This window comes from Crocuta crocuta, unplaced genomic scaffold, assembly GCF_008692635.1.
Source record: "Crocuta crocuta isolate KB4526 unplaced genomic scaffold, BGI_CrCroc_1.0 scaffold59, whole genome shotgun sequence".
NCBI lineage: Eukaryota > Metazoa > Chordata > Mammalia > Carnivora > Hyaenidae > Crocuta > Crocuta crocuta.
The window spans coordinates 5,212,992-5,227,855 of NW_027551578.1; the positions used below are offsets into that span (position 1 = coordinate 5,212,992).

Here is a 14,864-nt window from a genome sequence, read left to right on the forward strand (position 1 = left end):
CTCCACGCTGCTGACGGGATGTGCCAACATGGGCAGCACTGTAATATCCATACGGCTTCCACTTCTGATTTTGGGCAAACTAAAGAGCGCCTAAGAGCTACCTTCTCCAGGAACTGATTTTTTACAAAAGTAATCAAAATAATCCATTTTATATAGATCTGAAGTTGAGATCTACAGATCATCTTTTTCCTTCCCCCCCCCCTTTAAACAGATCACCATTTTGCTCTATTTGCAGGTGAAATACAAAAGGCAATGTGCATGTATTTCAGACCCAGGATCACTTATTAGCCACTTTATGAGTGAAAAAAGGACCCAGGAAGTAGAGTTAAGTCTTTTGGCTCAGTAAACAAAAAAACATTGGTTTTGTTCTCTGCTTACCAATTTAACTCCTCAGAAAGGAAGATAAGTCCCCAGTGTGAAGTGGAGATTTCTAAGATATAAGGTCTTACATAAAGCAACTGTATTTTTCTTTGAACTTTTAAGTTCGTATCTATAGAGGGACAGTTTTGCCACAAAGAATATTCTGTTTACAACTTTTTCCTAAACCCAAGCTTCTCTTTCTTCAACCAATTTTACTAATTTTTGGAAAGTGAATAAAGGAAACTGGACAGTCAACTGCAGCACACATTCTAAAATTATATCTATGTTGGGGCACCTGGGTGGCTCAGTCAGTTGAATGTCCGACTTTGGGTCAGGCCGTCATCTCACGGTTTGTGGGTTTTGGCCCCACGTCAGGCTCTGTGCTGACAGCTCAGAGACTGGAGCCTGCTTCGGATTGTTTCCCCCTCTTTCTGCCCCTCCCCTGCTCGTGCTCTGTCTCTCTCTCAAATATAAACAAACATTAAAAAAATTTTTTTTAATTACTTCCAGGTTACTCATGCCAATACTAGTAATTATGTGTTATATATAAAGGCAAAAGTATGTACTCAATTACAATAAACACCCGTTTAAGTCTGACAAAACAGGTAAATTCCGGAAAAAGGCAATTATTTTGATAATATTGATTATAATAGTTATAGGATAGTGCTTATCACCAATATACTAAAACTTTTTTTAAAGTTTTAAAGCTAATAAATTAAAAAAACTCTTTGCCAACACATACTTTTTATTTCTTCTGGAAGAAGAGAAGTATAAGTGACTAAAAACTTCTGTAATTTCAGTCCCAATGGAGAACCACTTCCTATCAGCTGGCCTGGGGACCTGTAGACAAATGAGGGGAAAAAACCAAATATTTAAAATTTATAAATAAGTAAACTAGAACTAAATTAACCATTGCTCAAAAGTCTTTCAACAACAAACATCTTTTTCTGAACCTGCAGTTTATTTTTCAGTGAAATTTTAAAGATCCTTCTGATTACAATAACATCAGGGTCTTCTAGGAAAACGGACACGAGTTAGTAACGTAACATACTAAGTAGCTGTGGATTTCCTTTTTGTGATCCATTCCCTGACACATGTATATGAATCTTGGTAAATTCATTGTTTTAAAAAGTCTAAAAATGATCAATTTCAATCAGACTTTACTGTTTCCAACACATGATCCAATAATTTTAAATCTTTAAGGATTAAATAAATAATGTTCCCAGAAAAACATATACGACTAATTAATTACTTCTGCAAGAGCACGGAATCGTCCACGTCTACTCAAGTTGTGAGTTTTTTTCTGCTATGTGCTTCCGCCGGGGACATTATCTGTTAATTGAACACATTAGAGTGGGCTAAAACTGAAGGCATTGCATAATAAATGTGTCTGTCGGCTCCTTTAGAGGCACCAAGTAGGTTTTACTGCTCTCCAGCTGTCTAATTGCTTCACAGAACTATTCGATAGTAATGAGTTATCTGAAAACTAATTGGCAAATCCAGCACTGCTATGGCTATGGTCTTTCAATATTTATTAAATAGGATTAAACATTCACATAACAGCACAAACTAACTTAAACATTTTAAAGAGACTGGCAGTGGGGTTTGTTTTTTTTTTCTGTTTAGAGGTACACCAAACAGAAGACCTGCAAGTACAAATTTACTTCATCGATGTTGGAAAGATGATGGAAGTTCAAAAGGAAGGGGAAATTCTGAAGGTATGATTCAAGAGTACAGATAATGCTGAGGAAAATGAGGCTATGGCACAATAAAGATAAACTTCTATCTAACTTTTCAAAGGGGGCGGGGGCAGGAAGTGATATACTCTGGACAATGGCAGCCGCTGTCAGATTTGGAAACCGCAAGGTCAGTGAGTCCCATGGTATTGGACTGAAATGGGATGTGCTGCTGCGAACCCCTGGTTTTTCACATGGATGGAGAGGCAAATGGACAGACAGACGGACAGGCCGATCCTGATTAGGACACAGATGCGTAACTCCACTCAGTAGACAGAGCTGGGAAAACAGTGTGCACACACAGGGAGAGAGAGAACGATCAAGCAAATGTGCTGATGCATTAACACCTGGGGAGTGAGGGTAAAAGGTAAACGGAGATTCTCTGTATTAGTCTCACAACTTTTCCAGAAGTCAAAATAAAAAGTTAAAAAAAAAACAAAACTGTAGAGTGTTGGTTAGCCAAAGTCACTACAATTTCGGAAAGGGCAGAAATCAGAGCAAGGGGAAGAAAGTAAATAAACTTTGTGACATATACTTTCCATAAGCTCAAGAGTAGAAGGGTTCAAGGTAAGAAATTAAGAGAAATGGAAGGAACACTTGATACAACTAATAGAAGAGCAAGAACCACAAACAGAGAGGGACTTTATGAGAAGAAAAAGGTTAATGTCCCTTCAGCAACATGCATGATATACCAAATGCATTAAACAGCCTGGTCTTATTTCACAATCATGTTAAATTTATATATCGGGTACAGATTCCTACGTTGCTGCTCGTTAACATAATGCCTGTTTACCTGCTGTATAGAGAGCTCTCTGAAAGTGCATCCATTAATGGTCCAACAAAAAATTAAAAAAAAAAAAAAAAAAAAAGTAACCAATGTTAAGATATAGTTGCAACTTTGAAAAATCGGTTTTGCCCTAACTGCATATCCCAACAGGAATGCAGATGAGCTTGTCTAAGCAAAGCTGATCTCTTACCTGTAGGCTAATTCAGTGCTAACCCTGGAGGGTCCCTCAATTCCATCACCACAACAAAGTAAATACAGAACTTTCCCACATGATAAAAATTTTTAGGGAGAGCATGCATATAGGGCCAGGAAGGAAGAAACAAGCCCCAAGAAGAAATATACAGTGGAAAATAAGCAGAGTTACAGAGGGAAAAACAAAAAAGATACTGAAGAGAAAATGTAAGCTCCTATGCCTGGGAAATAAAATGGGGTGGGGGGGATTGTATTTTCAAAAATATTACCTGACATAGGGTCAAAAAAGCAAGAGTCTAGGAAGTGCAGGAAGGACAGGAGAATGTGGAAAATGATACATATCGAAACATGATAGCATGTCATCTATTAGGAAAGTTTACTAGGGTGTCCCTAAATAGGGGGTAAATCACGGTGCCAAGTGATCATGTGACTCATCAGCACTGGAAGATTTAAATCACGGCTATAATTCTCAGTCTCCGCTTGGTGTGATTTCTGATCAAGGGAAGTATAGACGGTAATAAATACAGCTCAAAAGGCAATCTCCGCATGATACAATGGCTAACGACAATTCAGGGATTCCGAACTGTGGAAGCAGCATCATTACGCAAATCTATAAAGTGTTCCTTGCTCTGAGAGAGCCCCAACATAGAGATTTTTTGAAGATCATGTACGACGCAACAAATCTCTCTTGACGAAGGGAGCAAGGCAGGGAAGAGGCTGTCATTACCTCAGAAAATTCTGGTGAAAATGGAAGAACCTTTGTCTCATACAGCTCCAAAAAATGGATAACACCTTCTTTGGTCAGGATTTTATTTTCGCTTTCAAACATCCTTTTATAAATACACATGTGCCAGGATGGGTGAAAGAGCCAATTTCCTGTGGAAATAAACACCCGATGCTGTTGGCCGCTGATTGTCACGTGATGCTGTTCCACACAGACTATAGATTCATAAATAAACACATTTACACACAGACACACTAGCTTCATTCGAACACTACAACACCGAGTTCTTAAATCATGTCCAAGGGCGCTCACGGCGTGACCAAAATGACTTCAGTGTTCAGCGCCCCATAGTGAGATAGCTTCATTTAGAGAGACTGCAGGAGACTTTACCACTGCTCCGGTGCACACGGTTGGAACTTTAGATTTGGGGTCATTTCAAACAATCCCCGTCACCCTACTTCAGCAAACTACCTACTACTGAAACTGTTACTCCTCCCTGGAACGGCTTCTCATACTTGGAATAAAATCTTAACGGGGCACGTGGGTGACTCAGTCGGCTCTTGATTTTGACTCAGGTCATGATCTCTCGGTTGGTGCAATCGAGACCCGCAGCAGGCTCTGCACTGAGCACGAAGCCTGTTTAAGATTCTCTCTCTCTCTGCCACTCTGCTCTTTGTTCCTATCTCAGGGCCTCTGAACACGGTGTCGCCTCAACTCTGAACTCAGATGTCCTTTCTCAGGCCTTCCGTGCCCCACTCACTATACACTCCCATTTCAGTTCCTCATTTGGTACCTTCACAAAACTAATCGTAAGACTTTTTTTCCATGGAAAAGTGACAAAAGTAAATGAAAAATAGTCTATCTGTCTCACCGCCTTTTTTCCTAGCACTTAGCATATACTGGACACTAAGTGAATTTGTTAAGTATATAAATGAGTGAGGGGGGAAAAAACACACAAAAAAGGAATAGGTACCTTAGAGATCTTTTTCTAACTCTTTTTGATATAGTCTTTAATTCTTCTAGGAAAAAAATTCACCATTTTCAACTCATGGCATTCTAGAAATAAATTGGTCCATTATTTGTAATTTACGCCAAGATGCTTGTTCAATGCCTTGACAATGTAATTTTTCAAAATCTGTCACTGCTATTTGATATGGCTTGCCAAGAGCTGTGGGCAAAACATGGTAATAAGAGAATCATTTTAATAGTAAATGCCTAAGTGAAGTCACAACAGGATTCAATTAAATTCTAGCCCCAGGTGACTACAGATTCTTTCGCTCTGTGAAAAATCCCAGTGTCTCCAAAAACAACTACAGCGCTTGGCTGAATAGAAGCTCAACTCCTAAGGGGTCAAACTATTAAAGTTGTAATTATCTAGAGTAGGCACTAAAACCCACTTACCTAGGTTAATTCTCACGGATAAACACGATAATGTAGCAGTTTATCATTCATACGCATACTGAACACTGTCAGCCTGCATCTAGCGGTTTTGTTCATTCAAACTTCCTATCACAATAATTTTAGGAAGCTCCACTTCCTTCTATTTCTCCTAAAAGGTTCTCAAAACACAGTACCAAGGAAGGGCTTAAAAAACCAGATTTCAAATTCTGTCTTAGAATCTTCCTAAGAAGATTCAAGAGACAGAATAACAACTGAACCTCTCCGAAAAGTAACTAACAAACAATGAAACAGATCTAGAGAATACGAACAGAGAGCAGTGAAAATATATAATACCCAAGGAGCTATTATTAAAAATGTACACCACACCAACATCAAAACAGCTCTCATCTTTTAAGGATATATGCTGAAATAATTACAGACCACATGATATGCTGCCTCGGGGTGGCTGCCTCGGGGTTGCTTCGTAGTCCCTGGTGGGGAGGCAGAAGGAGGAGAGGCTGAGAGAGGATATAAGGCACAGGTTGGCCATGTGCTGATCACTATCCGAAGCTGGGCAAGGAGGTTCATTTTACATTATTCTCGGGGCACCGGAGTGGCTCAGCTGGTTAAGCGTCCGACTTCGGCTCAGGTTTGATCTCACCATTCGTGAGTTCAAGCCCCGCATTGGGCTCTGTGCTGAGAGCTCAGAGTCTGGAACCTGCTTTGGATTCTGTGTCTCCCTCTCTCTGCCCCTCCACCACTCACACTCTGTGTGTGTTTCTCTCTCAAAAATAAATGAACATTAAAAAATTAAAAAACAAAAAAATAAAATTATGTTCTCAAAGGCTATTAATGGATATAGGTAAATGCATGTGGACGTACTGCTAAGTGAGACAAAACGTTATGGTCAATCAATCCAGAAGGCATGTATCTGGAACGTTAACAGCCATTCTGGTGGCGGCAGATTCACATTATCTTCCTTACACTTTTACAGGTTTTTCCAAACTCTCTGAAATGAGAGGTACGTATCCAAACAAGGAAACAAAAAACGACAAAGGTCACAAAAATCAAAACAAAAGCAACCATTACCGTTTTCCTCGGCCACGGCGTATTCAAACAGACTGTTGAGCTTCGGTAAAACTGGCTTTATAACATGGATCTGGAAGCAAAAACAAAACACCGTAGGAAATAAAAATTCACCTTTGAAAACTTGAGGTGAACTTTAAAAAATAAATGAAACTTCTTTCCATCCGTTTTATACAACAGTAGCCCTTCTGGTTTTTTCGCCCCATAGAAAAACTATGCAGATTCTATGCAGAATTCTGCCAGATTCCCCCAGTTGTTAAATCTTATAAATTCCAGTGCATGAGACTGTGTGCAGCAAAGCTAATGAATACAGCCTAGGATAGAGTAACAGTAACTTCATAGTTGTACACAGTGAGAATCAGAAATCGTGTCATGTAATCCTCACATGTGCTGAGATACAGGCAGAGCTGGTGATACCAACAGAATACAAAGAGGGAAAAAATATTCTCTCTAGTCATTCAAGTTGTTCAAGGCCACACATTTAAAAGTACAGCCAGTTCAGAGTTCAGTGTTCAACTACTTACACTACTGTAGGTAAATGCAGGTAAATCAGTTTTTAAAGAAATTATAGGGGTCTTATGTATCTACCAATTAGGAAAACCATAAAAGTTTATTTGAATTTAGAAATTTTTTTTAATGTTTGTTTATTTTTGAGAGCTTGAGAGAGCGAGAGCATGTGAGTGCATACACGTAAACAGGAGAGGAGCAGAGAGAGAGGGGGACAGAGGAATTGAAGTGAAGTGAGCTCCACACTGACAGCAGCGAGCCTGATGCGCGGCTCGGACTCACGCACTGGGGGATCATGACCTGAGCTGAAGGAAGCTGGACTCTCAACCAACTGAGCCACCCCAGATGCCCCAAATTTAGAAAACTGAGTGCTGCCCGGGTGGCTCAGTTGGTTGAGCATCCAACTCTTGATCTCATCTCAGGTCATGATCCCATAGCTCAGGATCAGGCCCCATGGGGCTCCATGCTGACAGTGCAGAGCCTGGTTGGGATTCTCTCTCTCTCTCTCTCTCTCTCTCTCTCTCTCTGCCCCTCCCACACACATGCACACTCTCTCCTCTTTCAGAGAGATTCTTCGCACCTTAAAAATTTCATGATTCTACAAAAACAAATTCAAAAGGAACTGAAAATAATTTTTCAAGTTTCCACTTGCATGACTAGGTACAAACAGATGTAAGAACTAAAGCAAGAAGGAAGGAAGGAAGGAAGAGAAGGAGGGAGGGAGGCAGGCAGGGAAGGAGGAAAGACGGGAAGGAGGGAGGCAGGCCAGCCTACAACATTAAAGGACAATTATTTACTTAACAACAATTCACCTCAGAATCACCTTAAGTAGCATTTTCCTAAGTGTGTATTTCTTTGGAGATTTTTCAGAACACCGAGAAACTAAAAACTAACACTTTAGAAGTAAATGTCAAGGGAAGAACAAATAAGGCTAAATGTCTCTGAGTCACAATTTAAGTCAATTAAAAAAAAACGCTTTAATTTCCTGAGTTAACATTTAGTTCTAAATTGCATTTATGCTGGAGAACAAAGGACACTCGTATCCCATTATGCTTTATCCAAATTGGTCTTTTTGCATTGCTTTTACAAAAAGCATTTGAAAAAAACGAAAACTCCATCTACCTCGGATTTGTTAAAATATGAAAACACTTACCTGATTTCCTTCTAGAGTCTCCATGATTAGAATATAGTTTTCCCAAAACTTGAGAAGTTCATCTTTTTTCTTCTCGGACCACCAAAACAGACTTGGGCCTGATGTGGTTTAAAAAGGAAAATTAGTTCCTCCTTTTGTCTATGTCTTAAGTTTCTTAATGACGGTCATTTTTAAAATCACGCCACGGTTACCAAATGCTGTATTCTCGAATAATGCAGGGTACCCTGTATTGAAGCCCAGGTAGGAGGCTCAGGCTAACAGGAATCTCAAAAGGAGGTTTTTTTTTTCTTCTCTTTTAATTAAGATTACTGTTTGGGAGTTCTGGGTAAGAGTCATAAGCTCTCCTTTCTCTCCCTAAGAACCTCACTGTAACAGTGGAAGATTCTTCAAAGGCAAAAGCCCAGAAGCATGGAGACAAGAGGGGAGCAAACAAGAGCAGTGAAGCTTGGTTTGAAAAACCCGAGAAAAACCAAGCAGACTCAAAAAAAGTGAATAGTAAGTGCACAAGGGGAAAGCCATGAAAAAAACTGATTTATACTTTAAAAATGTCCCCAGACCTAAGGAACTGGCAGCAAACGTTAACTCTGTAAGTAGAAGCAAAAATCAAGGGTAAACTAAAGAGGATTCGTTCAGTGTCTTCGATCAACGGAGCCTTGGTGCCCCTTCCTGTGGTCTGAGCAGGAAAAAGCCTGGAACTGATTCTCTGGAGAAGGTAAAACTGTGGGTCTCTGGACGGAGAGGCACTGGACTCTGCTGAGGTCGGGAGTGAGGGCCATATGCTGGGAATTAAGTGACCAAGGAGGCACCCTGGGTGCGGAGATCCCCTTCTGCCTGCCCCTTGCAGCACACCAGCCCCTCGGGTCCCAGAACGCCCACCAGGACTTGGCTATGCGGCAGCAGACTGAAGAGTCTCCCTGGACTCTGGCCAGCCCGAGAGGGAAGACTGGTCATGGGAGATTACCCAGTACTGTGGCTTGGTCAGGTCACCTTGCAGTGAAGTCCATGCAGGCTCCGCTCATGTGCTTAGAGACTTAAACTTGAGTTGGGGTTCCTTATTCTTAAATAGCAACAGGTATCTAAGGATCGCCAGATGTCTGGGGGAACGTGCACATTAACGATCAAGACCAAGACAGACAGAGATTTGGAGAAAACACAACTAGGGGGAAAAGATAAATCTCATGCTGTCATAAGAACAGGATACGATTAATAAGGGTACATTGTAAGAACAAGAAAGATCACATGGGAATAAATATTTGCTGGTAAACAACAAGAAACGCAGAGCAAGGACTGGAAATAATGCTGAGGAGTCACCTAGGAAATAGAACAAAGAGATAAAATCATAGAAAACAGGAGAGAAGATGCTTTGATAACTGGTCCAGGAGTTTCAATATCCAACATGAGAACATAAATAAGGAAGTAAGGGAGCTCCTGGGAGGCTCAGTCGGTTAAGCGCCCGACTTCGGCTCAGGTCATGATCTCACGGTTTGTGGGTTGAAGCCTGGTATTGGGCTCTGTGCTGGAGCCTGTTTCAGATTCTGTGTCTCCCTCTCTCTCTGCCCCTCCCCTGTTCACGTTGTCTCTCTCTCAGAAATAAAACATTTTTTTAAAAAAAGTTTATTAAAAAAAAGAAGGAAGGAAATAAAGTAATTCGGGAAAAGTTCTCAGAACCACAGAACACGATTTCCAGATTGACTAGGTCTGCCAAGTGCCCAACACAGGGATGAAAACTGACCCGTGCCACAAGTGTGGCATTTCACAATGATGGGGGCACAGTCCCCACTTCTAAGGAGCAGAAACACAGCACTTATAAGTAAACACGATTCAGGATGGTATCAGACTGCTCAAGAGCAACAGCGAAAGCTCTAGCTTCTAAGACAGTAGATCAATGCCTTCAAAATCATGAATGGAAACGTTTTCCAGGCTACAACTCTACCGCCAGTGAAACCATAAATCAAACGTGATGGGAAAACAAAGGCATTTAGACACGCTTGGTCTCAGCTTCCACTCGGGATATAGAAAGCCAAAGAACATTCCTGCCCTACTAAACAAAGCAAAAAAGCTGGACAATACACAAAATCCTAGACTCCTAAAACCTACGGCTGCAAAGCAACCAGGGGATCTGAACTTGGAAGGGCAGCAAGCCTCTCCAACAACAGACAGGGCACCCAGATCCATCTATCCCCGGCCAAGTGCAGGAAGAGGTGGTCACCAAAAAGTAGTTTAAACAAACAACAACGACAATGACGACGAGGGGCACCTCAGTCAGTTAAGCATCCAACTCCTGAGTTCAGCTCAGGTCGTGATCTCGCAGCTCGTGGGATCGAGTCCCTCATCTGGCTCTGCGCTGACAGCGCATAGCCTGCTTGGGATTCTCTCCCTCTCTCTCTCCTCTCTCTGAATCTCTCAAAATAAAGAAATAATAAAACTTTAAAAATAGAGAAACAATAAAAACAATGAACGTTTGATGAGGTTTTCAAGGCCAGGTGTGGGCGAGTTTAACAGCCCAGAACCTTGAGAACCCCAAAGGGAATCCGCGACGACTCACCAGCTCAATTCCTCAGGCCTCCTCCACGTGTTCTGAGAAAGACTGTGGGAAAGGGAAGAGACTCGAGCACAAGCGTGCAGGGCCCACCTAGGTTTGAAGGGGCAGCAAGACTCACTGGAGAAGCCCAGCCCAGCCCAGCCCTACGGGAGAACAAGATGGTGGTCAACTGCTCGATCTTGTCTGCACTCCGGACCCTCCTCATACCGCAGCCACAGCTGTTTGCCCTGGGGGAAAGCCTCCCACACCCCCATGCCTGTCCCAAGTCCTGATACCAGGCAAAAGTTGGCTGCCCTGGGGATGGGCAGAAAACCTGCACCGATGGGAGGAAACCCTCTCATGTCCAGAGTCCTGCACTGATGTAAAGCAGGTCTGCTGCCACCACCGCTGAGAGGGAAAGGCGAGAAACCAGGAGCCAAGACCCACCACAGACACAAGGAGAATGAAGCCACACAGGACAGGGTAAGGAAACTCTAAACCCTCCACTAGGTGGGAGGCAGGGGTGGGCTGCTTCGGCAGTCAAACAAAAGGAGGAGACGGAGGTTATTTGCCACTGGAGTGGGGGCAGAGACAGCGAAGAAAGCAGGAACCCTGAGGTTCAGGCACACGGGACCTAAGAAGAGGCTTGAAGCAGAAGCAAAAAGTCCCAGCCCCCCTTCACCCTCATCTCAAACCTTGCAACAAACACCAGTGCTCGACCCCTTCCTGAGGGCAGCACCCCAAATGTAGTGTCAGCATCCAGGGCTTCAGAAAAACAACACTGACAAAACCCCAGGCTTCACACTAAACATAAGGCAGCAACAATCCACAACCACAGCTGACAACCAGATCCAAATCCTGCTTCACTATAAACAAGTGTGAGTCAGCCCCCAACGCCAGCGGCCTAACAGATGAAGGGCGCCCACCTCAATGCATAATGTTTACTTCAGTCTCTACTGAAGAGAATGACCCCACTGCCAAGAGATCGAACAAAAACCAAAACCAAACTCAGAAGTAGCCCCTGTGGGGGTGCCTGGGTGGCTCAGTCGGTTGAGCGTCCGACTTTGGCTCAGGTCATGATCTCACAGTTCATGGGTTCAAGCCTCGCGTCAGGCTCTGTGCTTACATCCAGCTCGGAGCCTGGAGCCTGTTTCAGATTCTGTGTCTCCCTCTCTCTCTGACCCTTCCCTGCTCACGCTGTCGCTATCTCTCTCTCTCTCTCTCAGAAATAAATGAAAAAATTAAAAAATTAAAAAAAAAAGAAGTAGCTCCTGTTTACATACAGAACTATGATGAGTATGTTAAAGATGTTAAAGGATGTAGTGGAGAAGGCAGAGAGCACATATGAACAGATGGGGATTCTCAGTGGACCGAAGCGTCAGATGGAAATAAGAGAAATAAAACGTATCAGACACAGTGGATCCTTTGACGGATTTATCAGACGTGCTCTTAAAAATTTTGATCTCTGGAAAATGCTCTACACCAAAACAAGTGAGTAAAGCAAAAAAGGGGAAGATAAGAACTCCAGGAGAGAAGAGTTCCAAAACAGGACTCAGGCGAAGGCAGATCGAAGAAGAGCAGCTGTGCACCAGTCGAAACTTCTACTGGCATCTAACAGAAATGATCAAGAAATCTAAGGGGTGCCTGGAGGGCTCAGTCAGTAAAGCATGATCTCACAGTTCATGGGTTCGAGCCCCATACGGGGCTCTGTGCTGACAGCTCAGAGTCTGGAGCCTGCTTCGGTTTCTGTATCTCCCTCTCTCTCTGCCTCTCCTCCACTCACACTCTGTGTCTCTCAAAATGAACAAACATTTAGGGGTGCCTGGGTGGCTCAGTTAGTTGAGCATCCAGTTTCAGCTCAGGTCATGATCTCACGGTTCGTGGGTTCAAGCCCTGTGTCAGGCTCTGTGCTGACAGCTCAGAGCCTGGAGCCTGCTTCAGATTCTATGTCTCCCTCTCTCTCTGACCCTCCCCTGCTCACTCGGTGTCCCTCTCTCTCTCTCTCTCTCTCTCAGAAATAAATTTAAAAAATGAATAAACATTTTAAAAACTTGTTAAAGAAATCTAAGAGAAAAATCAGAGAAATTTTGTACAAGAAAAATTTAGACAACTAGCTAAAAATCTGAGGCTGAATTAGTGATAGAACCAAACAAATTTTTAAATGGCATAATTCCAGGGGAAACTTGCAAGAAGGAAAAAAAAAATAATCGTAGCTTACTACACAGATCACCTGTGAACAGTATTTTTGGTCATCCTTTTGTGAATGTAGAATTCACGTTTAACCAAGGGGTAATTATGACAGTGGATTTTGATTTTATCCAGATTACTGGAAGACACAGAGGTAAGTACCAAAATAATCCACTAAAAGAGGGACAAGCAGTTGCTTTCTGAAATGGGTGCTACAAGTGGGAGAGCACAGAAAAACCACTGCTTATCTTTAAAACTGCAGAATGACTCTTTAAAATAAATGACTTTGACTTTGGTAGTCTTCTCCAGGGGCCTCAGGGTGGCTCAGTCGGTTGAGCATCTGACTTCAGCTCAGGTTATGATCTCACCATTCATGAGTTTGAGTCCCACATCGAGCTCATTGTCAGCTAGTAGCCGACTTCGGATCCTGCTTCAGATCCTGTCTCCCTCCCTTGCTTGCACTCTGTCAAAACTCAAAATATTTTCTTAAAAAGTCTCCTCCAGTGAAAACTCTCATTAGATGATCACCTGTTCACGGACTCTCAAAATATTTCCTATCTAATGCTTTAGACAAACGTGAAAATCAACTCACGACTTCAACCAAACAGAAATCCTTTACCAGTAATAGGCAGCTATAGCTAAAAAAGCAGAAATTTTTTATCCACTGCGACAATTTTGAACCTATTTTCGGTCTTGGAGAGCTCAAAAAGATGACTGAAGGGCATGTTCACACATTTCAGCGAACAAACCAACTAACAGTAAGTACCAAATTGAAAGGAGTCCTGATTATTTCAACTCCTCTGGTAGGAAGCACAGGCTCCAATGATTTTTTTAAAAATTACTTAAAATCAGTAGCAAAAATACCCTCAAAAGGTCGACCTAAGGACTATATATATTTGACAAATTTCAGGAACTCCCAGAAAGAACTGCCAAGAGAAATTTCCAAAGAATGTGACAATTTCCAGAACAGAACGCTAACACTCAAACCTCAATGCATGGCTCAGGACAGGTAAACAATTGCTCTTTCAATCTGATGGAAGCTAACCCTTCCTATTAGGATGGACCCAGCACGAGACCCGGCAAATTTGGTCTGTAAAATCCTGCACGGGCTCAGTCACGTTCCCCATTCTTGCACGGACGCAGGGTCCCGCCCGGCTCGGGGTCAGAAAGGTTAGGAAAAGCTGCCTGTTCTCAGGTGCAGCGATTTGTGACACTTGGAGAACAGCCTCGAGGTGAGGTTCCCAAGGTCCCCTGGCTTTAAGGAAGAGGGANCCCCGGCCGCCGCCGCCGCCGCGCGCCTCCTCGTCTTCGAGTCGCTGCAGCAGAAAGCACAGCGTCTCCACGCGCTCCGCGGACGCCTCCCCGCGGCACAGCGCCCCAAGCAGGACCCGGGGGTCCCGGCTCTGCGACAGCAGCGTTTCCGCAAGCACCCACTCCATCTGCCCCCCGCGCGCGCCGCCGACACCCGGCGCCTAAATGAGGGGCCGGCGTGCGCGAGTGCGTGCGCGTGCGCGGCGGGCCCGGCGCACGCCTGCCCGGAGGGAACCCTCAGCCCGCCCAGGTCTGGCCCTGCGCGCCCCGGGCCTCCCTCCCGCAGCCCGGCCTGCAACCCGATCCCCCTCGCCCCTCCCGTTCTATTTTGTAGTAGGAAAAAAAAAAGCCCTGGTTCAACGCTGTTGGAGTCCGTGCATCCACTCCATCAATTCCTAATTGGAGATTGGCCTGCCCCAGGACCCTAAACCAAGCAGGCCTACCTGTGACCGTGGGCCAGAAGTAGGCCTAGGTGTACTTCACAGTCTCCTAAAAGCTTATTTTCAAAAAGGCCCAGGTCGGCACCACCCACAGTGGATCTGAAATGGGTTCCGGACACCCACAAAACAAACAAACAAAAACGAAAACTGAGAATGATTCAGAGGCCCTGAAAAGTTCTATAGTTATTTGTAAGCAACGGGGCAGAAAACTATCCAACCCCAGCGTTTAAGGTAAATCCCCAAGCTGACTGTAGCATGAAGAGGTTTCCACATGGTGTTTGTGCTCCGACGAGCAATCTCAAAAATTGTCCATCTGTGTATTTTCTGTGTATAGTGCGACGTCCGAAAACAGAAGACTTCACCTTAGGTCTTCTGTAACTTACTGGTTACTTCATGTAACTTACTGGTCTGGCTCCTGGCTTCATCCCAGGCAAACTGAATCCGTCACGTGGGTTTTCTTTGCCTTCTAACCCTAAAGCT

The 14,864-nt window shown here is 43.5% G+C and overlaps 1 protein-coding gene across 1 annotated transcript in view; it reads right to left on the reverse strand.

Moving 5' to 3' along the window:
* The window catches only part of TARBP1 (tRNA guanosine 2 -O-methyltransferase TARBP1), a 77,448-nt gene extending 63,355 nt beyond the window's left edge, over positions 1-14,093 (reverse strand). Inside the window, exons 1-8 of the mRNA XM_077751692.1 lie at positions 13,705-14,093; positions 10,615-10,854; positions 9,658-9,707; positions 7,926-8,023; positions 6,269-6,338; positions 3,805-3,951; positions 2,890-2,944; positions 1,103-1,200 (exon numbers count right to left, since the gene is read on the reverse strand). Coding sequence (XP_077607818.1) covers positions 1,103-1,200; positions 2,890-2,944; positions 3,805-3,951; positions 6,269-6,338; positions 7,926-8,023; positions 9,658-9,707; positions 10,615-10,854; positions 13,705-14,072 — 1,126 coding nt within the window. The 5' untranslated portion in view covers positions 14,073-14,093. The remainder of the gene's footprint in view (positions 1-1,102; positions 1,201-2,889; positions 2,945-3,804; positions 3,952-6,268; positions 6,339-7,925; positions 8,024-9,657; positions 9,708-10,614; positions 10,855-13,704) is intronic.
* Positions 14,094-14,864: the final 771 nt, after the last annotated feature.